The sequence below is a fragment of the Panthera pardus genome, unplaced genomic scaffold (assembly GCF_024362965.1).
Source record: "Panthera pardus isolate Hobbes unplaced genomic scaffold, ASM2436296v1 HiC_scaffold_26, whole genome shotgun sequence".
Taxonomy (NCBI): Eukaryota; Metazoa; Chordata; class Mammalia; order Carnivora; family Felidae; genus Panthera; species Panthera pardus.
Window position 1 is genome coordinate 28,558,965 of NW_026526832.1, and position 18,262 is coordinate 28,577,226.

Sequence of the window (18,262 nt, forward strand, 5' to 3'; positions counted from 1 at the left end):
TGTTATCTGGGTGCGCTATTCCCTGTAGGCACTGCGGGGCAGTGGAAGCATATTAAGCAAGGAAGTAACATAATCAGATTTGTGTTTAGGAAGAGGGCTCTGCCAGTCGTATGGAGATGAATGGAAGGGTAACGAGACTGGCGTCAGGAAGATCGGTTTGGGAGCTGTTTCTGGATGCAGGTAGGCTCTGCTGAGGGTCTGAAGTAAGATGACCAAGGTAGAGACAGAAAGAAGTGCACAGTTTTATGAAGCGTCTGGTGGTGTCCTTGTTAGGTAGCTGATTAGCATGTTCTGGTGAGACCTGGTCAGCCTGGAACAGAAACCCTCCAGTGGCAACAATACACTGAGCTGTACTTTTTATGTCTTAAAGAATGGATTTAGGGGTGACTGGATGACTCAGTCAGTTAGGCTTCCGACTTCAGCTCAGGTCATGATCCTGCAGTTTGTGAGTTCGAGCCCCGCATTAGGCTCTGTGCTGACAGCTTGGATCCTGGAGCCTGCTTCGGATTCTGTGTCTCCCTCTCTCTCTCTCTCTCTCTCTGCCCCTCAGTGGCTCACGCTCTCTGTCTCCGTCTCTCTCTCTCTCTCTCAAAAACAAACATTAAAAAAATTAAAAAAAAAAAAAGAAGAAGAATGGATTTGATGTCCCATTTACTCTTTGTTTGGGTAGACAGAGCGTGAGACTGAGAGGCAGGACATCTCCATTCTGGACCCTTCTTTGGCCCAAATGTATTGTGTGTCCTTGAGCAAGTGCTTTTTTGTTAAATAAGAGCTTTAAAAAGATGATCCCGGTTCTAATGTAGAATGTATTGTGAAGACATTTGGGATTATGGATCAGGAAGCCCAGAATCCAACTGGAAGACATTGGGAAAGATACTTTCTATACCTGACCCGTGAGTTCTGATCTGTAAAACGGGTCCAATAATACCTTTTCTACATTTAACACATGCTCATGGTGAGGAAGAATGTGGCCAGACGCATCTTTGACAAAGATGTGATGTTATATAAATATGTCATTGTTGTGTTCATGACTGGTCTGTGGATTACATGCTATGTTGCAGAAAAATATTAAGATGACTAGAACTTCTTATTCCCCCAAATACTGATTTATAAAGAATCAAAGTCTTTGATTTATTAATATCTTTGTAATATCTTTGATTTATTAATATCCCTGTCTTACCAGGGATGCTAAGTATTGTAGATTCTTGAAGGTATTGGCTCACTTAAAATGCTAACAGAACCTATCCCTTCTGATAGAGGTATTGGGTATTTATCATCTTAGACCCTAAGGAAAAACGTTAGAAAATAAAACTCTGTAGGACTACTGTTTGATCTATTTTTTTTTTCTCATCTTCTATTCTTTATTGATCAAGGTGGTCTTGGCTTAGGAATTCTCTTTTCAGATAGTCCTAGCTACTCAAGAAATCTTCCAAGTGCCTATTCATGAAGATTGGTATTGAAGTTCTGCTGTATGCAGGGAACAGTCAGCATTCACACTAATGCTTGCACCCTGTGCTCGAGTCCTTTGTTATGTCTTATAATAAACAAATTAATTTCCTCACAAACTACGACCACGTTTTTTAAAAGCAAGCTCAGATTGGTTTTATTTGGTTTTACACTCCGGGAATACAGCTAATACTATTATTCAATATTTTTTCTTCCAAATGAAAACAGAGTTCCAAATTAAAAAAAAAAAAAATACACGTGTGTGTGTGTGTGTGTGTGTGTGTGTGTGTTAGCAGAGAACTGTTTTTCCAGACGGTCATTGTTTTCCACTGAGCAGGCTTAGAGCTAAGTCCCGTGGAAGTGGTTTTGTGCTCAGAGCCAAGAAAGTAGTCGTAGAAAACACCATGTGCACATCCCAAATTGTCACCCTTGGGAGATGAGAGCCTCCCTTGGCAGGAACGTGAGGGCCGTCTCTACAGGCACTGTTAACACACCTAGAGTGACTGGAGAAACACCCTCCTCCTTCGAGACTGTTTGGGGAAAAAGTATGAAAGCACCCACTTCAAAATTATACACCAGTAACAGAACCTTGAGGAATCAGACTTCGGTACTGGGAAGACTTGCTGAGTCACCATCCAGCTTGTGACTTTTGTTCTCCTCTCCTCTCTAAACCCCCTTCCCCTCACCCTGCCCCACACACCCCCAGCTGGAGAGCTTCTCTGGGCCAGTCCAGATCCGAAGGATTGCCCTTGGGACAGCTCACTTCTTTTGTGCCAGCTTCTCAGGGAGACTCCACCCCCTGAGGTGTTCGGTTCCCTCCCTGTCTACACCAGTGAGTGGTGCTAGTGTGGAACAGGCCACTTTGGAATGGAAGGGAACAGGAGCAGTAGACCCTCTTCCAAAAAAAGAAAGTGCATGTGTACAATAACAGCCCATCCTGCGTGCACTTTCCACAGATCGTGGCCTCCCAGGGTCCCCAGACGGAGACCTCCTGGGGGTCTGAAGTTCCAGGTCTTCTGCTATGGGGAAAAGAGCATAGACTTCAGGGTCCCAGACTCTCTCTCTGATTCTCCTGTAGTCCTCAGGAAGATGCTTTAACCGCCCGAGCCTCTTTTTCTTCCAATAAACGTACAGATAATGACAGCCAACCGAAGGGTTGCTGGGAGGTTTGAGTGAACTAAAGCGTGCGAAAGCTCAAACATAGTGCCAGGCACACAGTGGGCACTCAACGAAACGTGGATTTCTTGGGGCGTCTAGGTGGCTCAGTCTGTTAAGCGTCCAACTTCAGCTCCGACCGGTCATGATCTTGCAGTTTGTGAGTTCGAGCCCCAAGTCGGGCTCTGTGCTGACAGCTCAGAGCCTGGAGCCTCTTCAGATTCTGTGACTTCCTCTTCCTCTGCTCCCTCCCTTCCTCGCACTCTGTCACACGTGCTGTTTCTCTCTCTCTTTCAAAAATAAATATTAAAAAAAATTTTTTTTAAACTGTGGATGCTCTTGTCCCTCTTAGGTATAATAATGTAATAAAAAGCTATAGTGTCTCTGATTGGTTCTTAAGATGTACCAAGTACATACTGTGACTTTCACATTCAGTTAACATTTCTGAGCACCTACCACTTATCAGAAATTTGTTATATGCTTCCTGGGTAGATCACATTCTTAAGTCGGTTACGGTCTCCCTGCCCAATAGAACGGGCATCCCCTGAGTACTGAGGCCATGCCTTCCATTATTGCATACCTCACCCCCACGTGTCCTGTGTATTGAGGGCGTTTAACAAGTCATTGACCGTTTCCCTCAGGTCATTATTAAAGGTGGCTTTTTTTATTTTAAAAAACAAAGGGGAAAAAGAAACTTCCCACCGAACTGCTGTCAGAGTCCCTTGTCTTGGAATAGGAGTTCGCCTTTTCCTTCTTTTTCGATAGGTCACTATCATAGAATCAGTGTTGAGGAAGGCTAACACTGGAGGGAACCAAGCCTCCTGGGACTGAGTGGGCAGTAATCCTAACGTCCTCTCCTTTAAACTGCTGGCAAATCTGCGTGTCACCCCTTTGTCCTTTGGCATTCCATTTCTTGTCCGTGGAGGTGTTTCGTAAGCCACTTTGGTGTGTCGTTAGATGTTCATGTTTTCCTTAAACTTCCTGCTATATTTATGAAATGGGACACAGTCATAGACTTAACCATTTGGCTAACATTTGCAATTTTCAAGGATTTTTCTAGCATTTACTAAAAGAGTGTCTTACTTATTCCTATTTTCAAAAGCATTTATGTATGCTTGGAATTTTTGTGATGGAAATAGGTAATGACCTATAGAGTTATCGGAAGACCCCAGCCTCAAATTATTACAGACTTACATAAATATTGGTTTTCTGAGAATTTTGGGGTTTTTAATAAGTATTTATATACTTTTTAATCAGTTTCTATATTTAATCTGAATACTCCTAAATTTTCTACTTCTAGAAAATATATCTTCCTCCTATGTATATTTTGAAGATGAAATAAGAAGAATCTATCTAAAATACAATGTTTGGCATGTAGAAAGGTATCTTAAAGTGCTAGCTTTTAATGCCTTTCCATCTCGGTCTGGTGATAGTGAAAGCTTTTTGCATGAAGAAACATGGATTGGGGCACCTGGGTGGCTCAGTCGGTTAAGTCTCTGACCCTGGATTTCAGCTCAGGTCATGATCTCACAGTTTGTGAGTTTGAGCCTCACAGAGACAGCAGCCTGGAGCCTGCTTGGGATTCTCTCTCTCCCCGTCTCTCTGTCCCTCTCTCACTCAGGCTCTCTTTCTCTCTCAAAAGAAATAAATAAACTTAAGAAAGAAAGAAACAATTAATCTTCCAAGACCAAACATGAAGGATGAAGAAAAATGCACCTTATTTGAGTCAGAGGACATTGCATTTCTTTGATTCTCTGCATATCTTAAGCCATAACATGAGTTGTAATGCTGAATAATGGTAACTAATACTTGCATGGCATTTTACAGTTATATGCAATGTTTTCACACCCATTTTATTTAGTCCTTGCAAGAACGTTGCACAGAAGATATTATTATAGGACTGTCGTGCAGATGAGGACCCCAGGTCTCACAGCCAAAATGACTTGCTCCGGAAAAATGGGAGAATTGGATGGTTATTTATGTTTGTGCAGCTTTTTCAACTTTTTCTGTGTCATCTCCTTCATCTACTCCTTACACTATATATCTTTTGAGAGCATCTGTTGGCCATGTTGTTCTTTTGACTTACTCTGCTTCAGATTCTCAATACTATGTCTTACTCTTTGTCAGTAAATCTCAGCTTGCAATGCCATGGGAAAATAGGTCCAGCCAATAGCTAAGGCCAACATGCCAAGGACCCAGTGAAGCAGATACCCACACATCTTTGCTTTGGTAGGGAAGGGACAGTCCTAGAAAATCCAGCCGTGGAAGAAGACTCATGTCTCTAAGAGCAAAAGGCCATCCAGAGTGGAAACTGATGGAAAGAGAACCACCTTCCGATGGTATTCTCCAAAAGCAGGAGACATCCCAAGTAAAAGAGTCAGAGAACGTATTTGCAGGACCCACCCCTTCATAAGTACTTATCCAACTGGTATGTCCTTTTCCTTTCTCTTCATCTGATAGCCAAGACCTTGGACTCTTCCCTTGCTGCCCCCCTGCCAGACTCTCCTTGCAGAAATGAATTCAGATCTCACAACACTCAGGTGCACACTGTGGCTATAGCAAGACCCAGGAGGACTTTACTTTAAGATGATCTTTGAAGATGTTAAAGGAGTTGTGTGTGTGTGTGTGTGTGTGTGTGTGTGTGTGTGTGTGTGTGTTTAAAGTAAGTCTAAACCTCACAATACAGACACATTCTATTTTTAGTAATAAAAACGCTCTAGACCTTGTTGCTTCATCTCTTTTATGCCTGGAATCCCTCGTACCATCCTCCTTTGTGACTTCAGTTTCTATTATTTTAGTGCTTTAGCATCTGTGTTTTTTGATATGCTTCTCTCCTTCAAACTGGGTTCTCCTCCCCCTCTTATATTACTGGGGAGACCTTTCCTATCCCTTGAACTTACATAAACAGCATAGAAACCACCAAGAATCATCATCAGAATCATCATCCTTGTTTTAAGGGACTAGGGTTATGGCTCTCCTACAAGACCCAGAGCACCTGCTGGGTTTCTCTCTTCTCTCTGGCATATGTCCCCACGCTGTAGGGGAGAATGACAAGTAGCTGGCATCCCTTGGACAGACCCAGCAGCAGGACACATTAGAACTGTAGCCATGGAGTTAACCAAATACAACGTGGAAACCAGAGTTCGCGCTTTCTCATCAGCCCCGTACTGCCCACCAAGCTTCCCTGCCTGCCACCCGTTTGGCTGCAAAACCTCTTCTGTACCCACGGGAGCCCTGAGACTTGGCTTCTCCCCAGACATGACTTCCTCTGTCTACTCTTAGCCATAGGAAACTTATCTTTGTCTCAACTGTCTCTTAGCTATGATCAATTTTTCCTTTTTTCTTTTTAATAAAAAAAAAAAAAATAGTAGAACAAGAAGCTCTACTTCTTTAGCATAACCCATTTGCTTTTATTTTCTGGACACCAAATCTTGAAAGAGAACATTTTTCTCCTTTGCTTTGGCCCGCCCGCAGAAGCTCAGGTCCAAATTGAACACTTGTCTCCAGTAAACATGAAGACTTTATGGCCCAGATGACCTATAATTCACATACTACTTGCTCTTTATCTTCCTGTTCCACTTTTCTTTCTTTCTTCTCCCCACTTGTGCTATGTAAGTATTTGCATTTTCTAATAGTGCGTAATAACTTATCTTATGTTCTTTTATGGAACAAGATGAAATATTAAAAATAATCATCGTATTAATGAATTAAACCATCTCATTAGTAACGCGCTGCATAGCAATGGATTTTGTATGCATGGAGGAGCTCTTTGCAAAGAGCAGTCACTGCCATGAAGGTCATGGCTGGGGCTGTGGTGCAAGCCCCATGGGTGAGGATCCCTTCCAAGTGGAACCTGGGGTCTCTTCTCAGTGACTGTCTGTGTGATGTTAACTCACTTTGTAGACCTTAAGCCAGCATACACTTCTGTGGGTTCTTGTTGACCTTGAAGAGGAATAGAAATCCTCAAATCGTTCTGTACTTATTCAAAGAGTGTGTATTGAAATGCAGCTTTCATAGGACTGCGCTTGACCCCTAATACTACATAATGTTCCACAGTCATTGTTGTAGACATTTCCTGTTTGGGGTATGAAACATCTAGAATATTGGGAGTTCCTTAATTGACCCCAGTTGATGTTAGAATCATGTTCCAAAATGTTTGACTACATGAGCCAACCAGCTTAAATAACATCTTTTATTCTTTTGAACATCTAGAATTCTGTAGCCAAGTGATATTTGATTGTATCTCCACGTGTATTCCTTTCAGGCTGTTGCTAATTTCCAAGGATTGACATATTTCCCACCCAGGTAGTCTGACAGTAGAATCATACACAAGACAGAGTTTTAGGAGGCAGCTAAATCCATTCAGGTCTCTTGCGACACATTAATAGCACAAAACCAGGAAAATCAAGAATATTTAACTTCCATTAGGGCATTTTATGTGGAAGCTGGGATTGCTATTAAACTGTAGAATCATCTTACTACCAGAAGTGTCTCCAGGTCTGAAGTGGAACTGTTCATTAAGCTGGAAACAGATTCTTTCCAAGAGACCCCAGGAGGGTTTGTGAATGTTGCTCAGCAGTAGGGATGGACCATACCAGTTCTGAGCTTCTGAATTTGGCAGGATCTACCTCATACAGGGCTTTTGCTCAAAGGTATCTTAAAAAGAAATGTGCATGGGAGGAAGAGAAAAATGACAGGAAGAATAAGGAAGATTCTTTTTGGAAGAGCAAAGCATGGTGTTTGCTTCCCAGTGTGTGCATACACGTGTATGTATGTGTGTGCACCCACGTGTATGTGCATGCCCAGATATTCAGATACCACGAGATGGGAAAAGTCTAAGAAGTATCTTGTCCAACCTTCTGCCCAACACATAATTCATTTTTGCAATATTTTTGCAGGCTGGTAGAACACATTTCTACTTAAACACCACCAGTTACAGGAACTTCACTATTTCACAAGGCACAGCCCTCAATACTCAGACAACTCTAATGTTTTGTTTTTCATGACTCTGAATGAAGATCTTCTTCAATTATTTCTTCAGTGACCCAGCTTTCTTCCCTAGAGCTGCATGCAACCTATTAATCCACCTTCCATAGGATAATCCTAAATAAGTATTTGAAGGCTGTTATAATCATCATAATGATTATGGTGGTATCATCATCATCATTATTAACACTGGTAGTACATAACGTTTCTTGAGCACTTCCTGTACATGATGTGCTAAGCATTTTATATTTCTATCTCATTAATCCTCAAGACTCAATGAAATAGATAACATTTCACTTATTTTATTTTATTTTGAGAGAGAGACAGAGAGAGAGAGAGAGAGAGAGAGAGAGAATGAGTGGGGGAGGGACAGAGAGAGAGGGAGAGAGAGAATCCCAAGCAGGCTCCATACTCAATGGTAAGCCCTATGTGGGGTCTCATGACTCTGAGATCATGACCTGAGCCGAGATCAAGAGTTGGAGGCTTAACCAACTGAGCCACCTAAGTGCCCTGAAATTGATAAATTTCAAAAACTCATTTTACGGACGAGAAAACCGAGGTTTGGAGAAGTAAGGCAGCTTGCCCTGGGTAACAGAACTAGGATGGAAATCAGGCTTCCCCAGTCTCTTTTCTGGCTCCACATTAGTGACCTATACTGTGGATGATGTGTGCAGGTGTTTTCTCATGGGAGGATTATGGGGACTAGACTACCACCTTCTGCATCCAAGGGAACTTCTGGCTGCATACTGTCTCACACAAAGCATTCTCCTCTCATCACATCTTTCTTACAGTGGTGTATTTTTAGGAATTCCTGTGTCAGCATAAACACTGTTGGAAGCCCTGTGCAGAGAAAACTGCAGCCTTGCGGTTTTCTTTTACTGGTCCAATGATTTTTCAAGTTGATCCTTTACAAACTGAGGTGTCTGAGTCGTGAGTTAGAGAAATGCCTTCCAAAGAGCACAGCATCCAGCATCAAACTGTGGCTCCATGAGTAGGTGCCGAATGATTGAATGGACCAGTGGCCTCCTGAAGAAAATAGTTTAATGTCTAGAGCTGAGAGAAGTAGAAATTTTGTGTTCTACCTCAATAATAACTATTTCCCTATTCTTTCTTTGTTTAAGTTGGGATTGCAAATATGTGTCAAATTTGTATTTCTCTGCTGGTTTGATTCACCCATGCAATTATGCTATAATTTCACTGAAAATAACTCTTTGGATTAATATGAATACCTTTTCATGTTTACACTTCATGAAGTACCCAATCTTGTTACCACTGAAATGTCAAATTATGAGAGCTTCTGACTTTCCAGCTAGTTGCACCTCTGGGAAATCTGGCCTCCTCCACAGGCCATGAGGGGTCTCCGGAGCTGTAAATCTGTGTTTTCTAAACTCCTTTCTCCAGAAATTTTAAGAAACTGACCTTTCTGGAAAGATATTTTAATAATGCTCTTGTTGTGCTTGTCCATTAACATGGTATATTCTCACATCAGTGGAAAGGAAACAAAGCAATGCTGAAGTATTAACTGTAAAGATTCAAGGACTTGGTGAAGGGCAAAGGGAAACCCATAAATACACCTAAGCCCTCCCTCCTATAACTAAAGTACCTGATTCTTAGAATAGAGTGTTCTTTGGTTAATTGTCATTATTATGAATGAGACCCAAGATACAAGTGTATTCTTCAGAGACAGCTTGTGACGTTCTTCTCACTGTCATACTTTATATGTTTTACACTGGATATCCCTAACTTCTGGAGAGCCAGGACCTCACAGATGTTTATCCTACCCTGATTCAGGAAGGAGTTGCTAAGTTACTAGTCATCTGGTGTGGAGATATTTTATATCAGATGCAGCTATTGGAAGTCCAGAGTGATGTACACAAATTAGTAAAATATGTCCAACCCTTTAAAAAGTCTATTTTTTTTCTTAAAAAAAAAAGTCTATTTTTCATCCTTTTAATGGTATTTGGTTTTGTATTGCCTCTCCTAGGTTTGCTGGGATGGGAAACCTGCTCAAAGTCCTTACCAGAGAAATTGAAAACTATCCACATTTTTTCCTGGATTTTGAAAGTAAGTTCCAAAAATCAAATGATAATGATGGGAACCTTTTACTTTCTTAATAGCTTGTTGATAGAGAAGTTATAACATAAAGATTTTATATGATACTTAAATCCAAATGTTACCGTTCGTTCTGAGTCTTCAAAGATCATTTTATTTCTTTCTTTTCCTGTTATTTTTTTAAGAAACCTAATAGGAAAAATTTTTAATGTATGTAGGGTTTTCTTGGATTTTACAACCAGTCAGCTTTCATCAGCTAGCATCAGTCATCGTCATGTATTTTTCTTAATAATTTTTATGAAATGCTATGTCATATTCTAAAGAAAAATAGTATGTATACTAATTTATGTAGATTAATATAACAAATATCACTAGACACAAAAAAAATTATAAAACTAGAAAATAGGCTTACAGATTATTTTTGAGTCATCTCTGTTTTTTATGTTATTTGATTGCACAAAACTATTTCAAAATTTTGAGATACCCCCCCTTTAATTTGGAGGTTATGTTTCTCTTATGAAAAATTTATTTTTTTTTCTAAAGTAAAGTGGCTTGTGCATTATGACTGAATAAACATGGAGGCTATTATTCTTATCTTGTTTATTTTCTTGGTTGAATATATTTTCAAATGAGTGACACATTCATGTTTTATCAACTAAGCTTATGGTTCCACCTTCACTCCTGTATTCCCCCTTTTCTAAATTACAATTCTACAATAGCAAGAACATTAAATGTTCCTATTCCCAGTGTTCACTGTTGCAAACTTTAATCTGCTTTAAACTTTAAGTTTTCAAGTATCTACTTAGATCAAAAAATAAGTCAGAATTTCATGGCATATATTTTAAACTTGCTAACAGAGATTTTCTAAGTAAATGTTAGGAGACCCTTTCAAGATACAGTAAAGCAAAAGATGACTGCTCCCTAGATATGCCTTTTCCGAATCTTTCGTGAGTCTAAAATAGCTACTTGGAAAGGAAAAGTACTCCCAAAACTCATGGGTCCTAAAAAAAGTGTTGAATCTAGATTATATTCCATGAGGATATCTCACTTCTGATTTAACTCATTTTGCTGGTATCGTTGCTTGGACGGTTTGGTTGGTTTTGATTGGGTTGGGCTGGGTTCGGTTGGACTGGTTGAGTTGGGTTGAGTTGGGTTGGTTTGTGCTTGGCTAGGTTTGGTGAGGTGGCATAGGTGGCCAGGGGTGTAGGTGGGAACTCAACAATAGAGTGATTTGACACATTGAAAGGAATGGGCTTTTTTACTGGTGTAACTTTCGCAACTCCCGCATACATATCTTTGTTGTTGTTACTATTGTTGTTAAAATGAAAATTTGTTAGTCACTTTAAAGAATTTTACAAGATAAATCACCTCTTATCCTACCCCCTCATATTACTACTTGCATGTTTAGTTGATTCCTTCCACTTCTTGTCGCACGCGTTTTACACTGTTGCAACTAGCATGTACGAAGTCCAAAACAGACGTGAAGGTAAAATACCCCATTCACTCAAAACTTGGGGGGCATATGAACACCTAAGGTAGTCAAACGTCTGCACTTTTTTTTGAAGCTCTAAATTCTACACACATCTGCACATGCTGCTTATAATTGCCTACCAGGTTCAGTGCCCCCCATTTGTCTATTTACCTGTTTTGGGATTCTTGGCTTTCTGTGCTTTTATAAAGAGTAGTATTGAGTTCCTTGTCAAGTCTAATTTTAAAAGCCTTCCAAGTGATAAAATAAAAATCTTCAGGGATTTAAAGCACTGGTTTTCAAAGGGTGTTCTCTGGAGTACCAGAGTTCGGAGGTTATTCCTCAGGGGATCCCCAGCCCCTGGCTATAGCAGAGGGACTGCTCTCTTTCTTTCTTATGACCCAGTACTCTGGTCTGCTCAGTCTTGTAGTTTGAATAGTTCCTTAACTTTTTCTTATTTTTAAAAAGGTCATGGTGGCTAAAACAAAAACAAAAACAAAAACATTTAAACATCCTGAATTTTGATAGTGGCTTATGGTACTGAAACTGAATTTGTAGATATGTTAACAATTTCTTCAACAAGGAACATGTAGAATAGGTTCTCATGCCTTGTGGCTCATTAGGACTAGAGCAATAGTATTTAAGGAAAATATAAAACTATCAATTTATAGAAAATATATAAACTATTTATTTTCTCATCAATCCCAAGGAGAAGGTTAACATTATTTCACTGAGACTCTAAAAAGATAAATAACTGGACAGAAGTCAATAGTGAAGATGACTTCACTATGAAGATGGGAACGTGAACACAGGTTTCTGGCTTTTATCCTCCTTAAGTGCTTATCACAAGCAACCTCCATTTCTGACTAGGGAGGGACATCTTATTTCTCTGCGAACCAAGACATCTCATGGAAAAAATACTCTTTTCTTAATCCTGAAAACCCTATTTCCTAACGGTGATTTTCAAAACAGAATGATGATGGACCAGAAGGGTAGGAAAGGCCAGCTGTGGTCATGATTTTTCTTTAAGTCTGTAGATTTCAGCTCAACTCAGTAGTGGTATGTGGAATATGGGTACAAGTATCCATGTAAGGCAGGCAATGTCAGAGAAGTAGAGCTAAACAAGGACAGTCATTGCCTAATGGAGTCTGAGGCTACTTTGCAGATAATATCAGCCCATAGTTCAAGACAAGATAAACTAAGGGGCTTAAGGGCGCACCACACCCTGGGAGTAAAGAAGGAGAAAAAAGAATGCATCTGGTTTCAGGAAACGGAAGACTGCGGAAGGAACTGGAGAAGTCTTCCAGCAAAAGGTGGCCTTTGGAATGGGTTTTAAAGAATGAGTGATTTTTCTATAGGCATACAGGGAGAAGAGTTTTCCAACAGTGGAAATAGGGATAGGAATGGAAAGGGCATGTTTGAAGAACAAGAAGCCCAATTTAGAGAGAATAGCACGTGCTTGCTGAAAGGAAATGCGGGCAGAAAGGGAAGGCTGGCTTGGGCTAGACCACAGCGGTTGCAGAAGCTCAGGGCTAACAGTCCGTAATCGGGTCTGTAATTGGGTTTGTCCTCAAAACGCATAGCTGAGGGGAGCTGGGTTGCTCAGTCGGCTGAGCGTCTGACTTCATCTCAGGTCATGATCTCACAGCTCCTGATTTCGAGCCCTGCATCGGGCTCTGTGCTGATGGCTCGGAGCCTGGAGCCCACTTTAGATTCTGTGTCTCCCTCTATCTCTGCCCCTCCCCTGCTCACACACCGTCTCTCTCCTTCAAAATAAATAAACATTGAAACAAGATTAAAAAACAAAACCAAAAAAGAATAGCTGAACTCCCTGAGGGAAAACTAGAAAGCAGACAAGAGCACGGCAGGCAGGAATGTTAGGTGTGCTCATGCTTCAAGGGAGGTTGTTTAAGTTGGAGGACTTTCCCTGGAAAAGAGGAAAAAGAGATTACACTATTAAGGTAGGAGAACATCTCACTAAGCCGAGACTAAACTAGGCCTGGACCCTACCGCTCAGGTTTGCAACCCAGCACTTAGCCCCATGGAACACTGATCGCCAAACAAAGCCTCAGTAACAGATGCTGGCCCTGTGAAGGAAAGGAATAGAACACGTTAGATTGAGGCAGTCAGGAGATCACAGACAGTAAAGAAGGAGGGAACGTGAGTGGATTCACATGTTGCAGAGTAGTCAGGATGGATAAGGCTTGGAAAGGGAATGGCAAGTTGGGCAGTGACTACCCCACTACTAGAGTGGCCACAGGAAAAACAGATTCAAGAGTTACTCCTTTGAGTATAGAGGCTGGATTGCAAAGAGTTAAGGAGAAAGAAGGGGAGGGAGGAAGGAAGGCCAAACAGCATGTAGCAACAGCTTAAATGAATTTGGCACCTCTACTTTGAGTGTTGAATATTCTTTTTGAAGTCAGTGATGGAATATAATTGAACTGGGTCAAATAGATATAATTAAGCTGGGTCAAAATATAATACAAAATTAGACACATCTGTCCCAAGGTTTTCTAGTTGTGTAGATTTAATTTAAATTCTTGTCTGACCTTCGCAGTGAGTTCTATACCCTTTGCTCATATTTCTACACAACCACTTAACATCTTTTTTATTGTTTTATTTTTCAACCCACTACTTTTTTTTTCCCCTTTTCCGTCTCTACTGTCATATTTCCATTTCTTCTTTGAAGGCTGGGAGACAGAGGGGGAGTAAAATGCAACCTAGTCTTGCATGAGTGATGGTTTGGGAGACACTGTACAGAAGACGTATGCCTGAAGGTCTGTTGATGATTGTTCAATTGAATCCACTCGTTAATGGCACCCAAAGCGGGCAGCAGACATTAGCCTTTCAGTGAAATCGTTCCAGTGATTCCCGGACTGAAATGATCATTAGAAACATCTGGTAGATACGGTTTTTACATAGTTGTCTGAAAGTCTCCCAAAATTCTGATTCAGTGGCCTAGTTCCAGGGATCTGCTTTTGCCCACATCTCCCAGGTGGTTCTGATGATTAACCAGTTTGGGAACCACATTTAACTAATGCATCCAAATGAGGCATTAACTCACCCTAGGGTTTGGGACAGGGGATGTAACCAAGCAACCTTTCCAAGATCCAGAGCTGAGGTCTCCAGAACTGGTCACCGAAAACTCCTTTTAGTTCTCGTTGCCCTGTTTTTCCCTTGCCACATAGGCAGTAGAGAGTTAGCCGTTAATCATACCTATGACTCTAGAATGACACACTTCTTCAGTCCTTCATACAGTATCTGCCTTGGAGTGGAAGGTCTCTAAGACAGGTCAAAGTTCAAGTAGACTGAAATCTATGCAAGGTCACCTTGCTTCAAAGACACTCTGTTTCAGTAAACAACTTGATCTATCAAAATATTCCATGGGGATTGAGTCGATGTTTCTCCAAAGATAAACAAATGACAAATAAGCACAGGAAAAAAAAAAAAAACATTCACTAGCCAAGAGGGAAACGCAAATCAAAACCACGAGATAGCACTTCACCAGAGAGAGAGTAGAAAGTGTTGATGAGTGGGGCGCCTGGGTGGCTCAGTTGGGTGAGCTTCTGACTCTAGATTTCAGCTCAGGTCACGATTTCACAATTTCATGAATTAGAGCCCAGCATTGGGCTGTGAAGTTTGTTTGAGATTCTCCCTCTCTCTCTGCACCTTCCCCACTTGCACTCTCTCTGTCTCTCTCAAAATAAATAAAAGCGTTGGTGAGGCTGTGGAAAAATTGGAACCCTCATACACTGCTGGTGTGAATGGAAAATGGTACAGATGGCTTGGAAAACAGTTTAGCATTTCCTCAAACACTAAACATAAAGTTACCCTATCACCCAATGATTCCACTCCTAGGTATATACCCAAGAGAAATGTATCCACACAGAAATTTGTACATAAATACTCATAGTAACATTATTTATAATAGCCAAAAAGTGGAAACAACCCAAGTACTCATCAAATCATGAATGGGCGAATAAAGTGTGATGTGTCCATTCACTTAAATATTCTTAAGCAATAAAAAGTAAAGTACTGATAGATGGATATATTGAAATAATTATGCTAAGTAAAAAAAAAAACAGTTACAAAAGAGCACATATTGTATAATTCCATTTATGTGGGATGTCTAGATTAGGCAAATGTACAGAGATAAAAAGTTCATTAGTGGTTGTCTGGACCTGGGGGTGTTGGGAAGAAATGGGGAATTGCTAATGGGTTCAAAGTTTCTTGAGGAATAAAGAAAATGTTTTAAAATTAATGATGTTGGTGGTCGTACAACAATGGCAATATACTAAACATCACTGAAATGTATACTTGGGATGAGTAAATTATATCACGATAAAGCTGTTACAATAATAATAATAATAATAATAACAAGCATCTTTTAGAAAATCTGATTTCTTGCTTCTGGTTAATTCTGAAGCCATTCCATCTGCTCAGAATAGATAACTTCTCTTCTTTGCCCGACTGTTCCACTTTTTAACATTTATTTTTATTGAGGCATAATTTATATGCACTGAAATGCACAAGTCTTAAGTGTATATTTCAGTCAATTTTGACAAATACCACACTCTGTCAAGACAGGATGTTTCACTCCAGAGAGTTCCAGTATGCCTGTTCTCTGGCAATCCCCTGCCCCTGACAAACTCCCAGAAACAACTACCGGTCAGATCTGATTTCTATCTCGAAGATTAATTTACCTAATCTATAAGGTCTTGAACTTCATATAAATGGAATTATACAATCTATGCTTTTTTGTATCTTCTTCTCCTTCAACATAATATTTTTGCTATCCAACCATGTTATTACGTGGTGCTAATTTGTTCCCCCTTTTTGCTAAATACTCTTGTTGTAGGAGAGTCTGTGTGTTCATTCCCTGTTGATGAACACCTAGACTGCTTCCAGATTTGGGCTACTATGACTAAACATGCTGTGAACGTTCTTGTAGAATCTTCGTGGGCATCATTTCTCTTGTATTACCATACCTAAGAGTAGATTTGCCGGGTCAGTTCTATGCAACTTTTCAAGACAATGTCAGATAGTTTTCCGAATGGGATGTACTCATTTCCATTCTTGCCAGCAGCTTAGTCTTCGGACATTCCACACCTTCCCCAACACTTAGTATCCTCGACCTTTTCCTTTTAGCTAGTCTAGTGGTTGTGGGATGTTTTCTCACTTGTGGTTCTAATTTGCATTTCCATGGTAACTGATAATGTTGAACCTTTTTCACGTGCTTATGGAATATTTGCTTAGCGTTTTTAGACCATATTGACCACTTAGGTCTTCTTCCCATGTTTAATGAGTTTCTTTTTCTTTGTATCAATAAACTGTAGGATTTCTTTACATCTGGATACCTGTCATCTGGGAGTTAATAGCTTGCAAATGTTTTCACTCATTCAGGGCCTCATTTCTTTATTTTCTTGACTTTGTGTGAACAGAAGTTTTAAATTTTGATGAAGTGTGATTGAACATTGTTTTCTTTTGTATGAAGGACACGCTATATCCTTTTTAAGAAATCATGGCCTACCCGACAGGCCTAAAGATATTCTACTGCTTCCTTCTGGAAGTTCTAGAAATTTAAGCTTTAAATTAGGTCAGTCGCCAGTCTTGAACTAATTTGTGTGTATTTTGTGAGAGAGGTTTATTTTTTTTTCGTGTGTTATCAGCTTTTTCTAGCACAAGTAGATTGCTTGAATGCCCTTATCAGAAATCAGTTAACTGTAATGTTTGGACCTTCTCTTCTCTCTTATTGCTTTACTGATCTTTTTCACTACCCAAATATAACAAATAATAAGTCTCAAAGTCAAGAAGACTAAGTCCTTCAGGTTTGTTGTTCTTTTTCAAGATTGCCTTGACTACTCTAGCTCCTTTACTTTTCTAAATAAATTTTAAATTAAGTTTTCAATTCTTACAAAATAATCTTGCTGAGATACTGATTATAATGATATTAATTTTTTTAATGTTTATTTACTTTTGAGAGCGAGAGAGAGAGACAGAGACAGAGCATGAGCATGAGCAGAGGAGGGGCAGAGAGAGAGAGGGAGACACAGAATCCAAAGCAGGCTCCAGGCTCTGAGCTGTCAGCACAGAGCTGGACACGGGGCTCGAACTCACGAACCAAGAGATAATGACCTGAGCCATGTGGGATGCTTGGTCAGCGTGGGACGCTTAACCGACTGAGCTACCCAGGCGCCCCTGACTATTATGGTATTAAATCCATAGATCAATTTGAGGTGAATTGACATCTAGATGATATTGATTCTCTTACCTAGGAGTATGGTATGTCTTTCCATTTGTTTAGATATTCTTTAATTTCACTCAGCAGTATTTTATAGTTACTAGAGCTCTTGCATATCTTTTGTTAAGTGTATCTTCAAGCATTTTATATTTTGACCGTAACGGCTTTTTTATGCTTATGGTCTGTATGGCGTATGTTTCCCCATCTGATCTGTGCCTTCACCTTCACAGTGTGCTTCTTGTCAACAACAAAATCTAGTTGACTCTAGCTGTCCATCCATGCTGATAATATCTACCTTTTCATTGGGGTCAGCAGCCCATTTACATTTAATTAATGTTTGTACTTGAGCCTATCTTGATGTTGATTTCTATTTGTTGTATTTGCTCTTTGTTTTTCTCGGAATCTTTTCAAACATGATTGATTAAATAGAATAATTTCGGTACTCTCATTTATCTTTTCTGTTGGCTTTTTAGTTCTGCCTCTTAGGGCTTATTGTAGAGATTATAATATACACATCTTTAAGTTACTGCAATCTGTCTTCAAAATGTCTTCTTCATTTCATAAAGAATTCAATAATCTTGTCACAGCATATCCGATCACCCTCCCTCCACCCTTGTGCCTTTTATGTTTTGCTTCGATATCTGCTACACACTCCCCATTTGCCATGTGTGGTGGTGGTGTTTTTCCTTATATTTTAAACTCTCAATAGTCTGTGTGTGTGTGTGTGTGTGTGTGTGTGTGCGCGCGCGCGTGCACATATGTGTGTGCACGCACGCGTGTGTGCGTAATTTAAATAGATCTTTTGTATTTACTGACATATTTACTTGTTCCGGCGCCCTCCAATTCCTTCTTACATAACTAGGTGTCTTTGCTATCATTTCACTTCAGCATGAAGAACTTCCCTGCAGAGAAGA

General features: G+C 40.1%; 1 protein-coding gene across 6 annotated transcripts in view; it reads left to right on the plus strand.

The window, feature by feature from the left end:
- CYRIA (CYFIP related Rac1 interactor A) overlaps window positions 1-18,262 on the plus strand; it is a 106,652-nt gene that overhangs the window by 65,723 nt on the left and 22,667 nt on the right. For all 6 annotated transcript variants that reach the window (XM_053891137.1, XM_053891141.1, XM_053891138.1 and 3 more), the window contains one exon: window positions 9,572-9,651. In XM_053891137.1, the coding sequence (XP_053747112.1) occupies window positions 9,582-9,651 (70 nt within the window). In that variant the 5' untranslated portion in view covers window positions 9,572-9,581. The remainder of the gene's footprint in view (window positions 1-9,571; window positions 9,652-18,262) is intronic.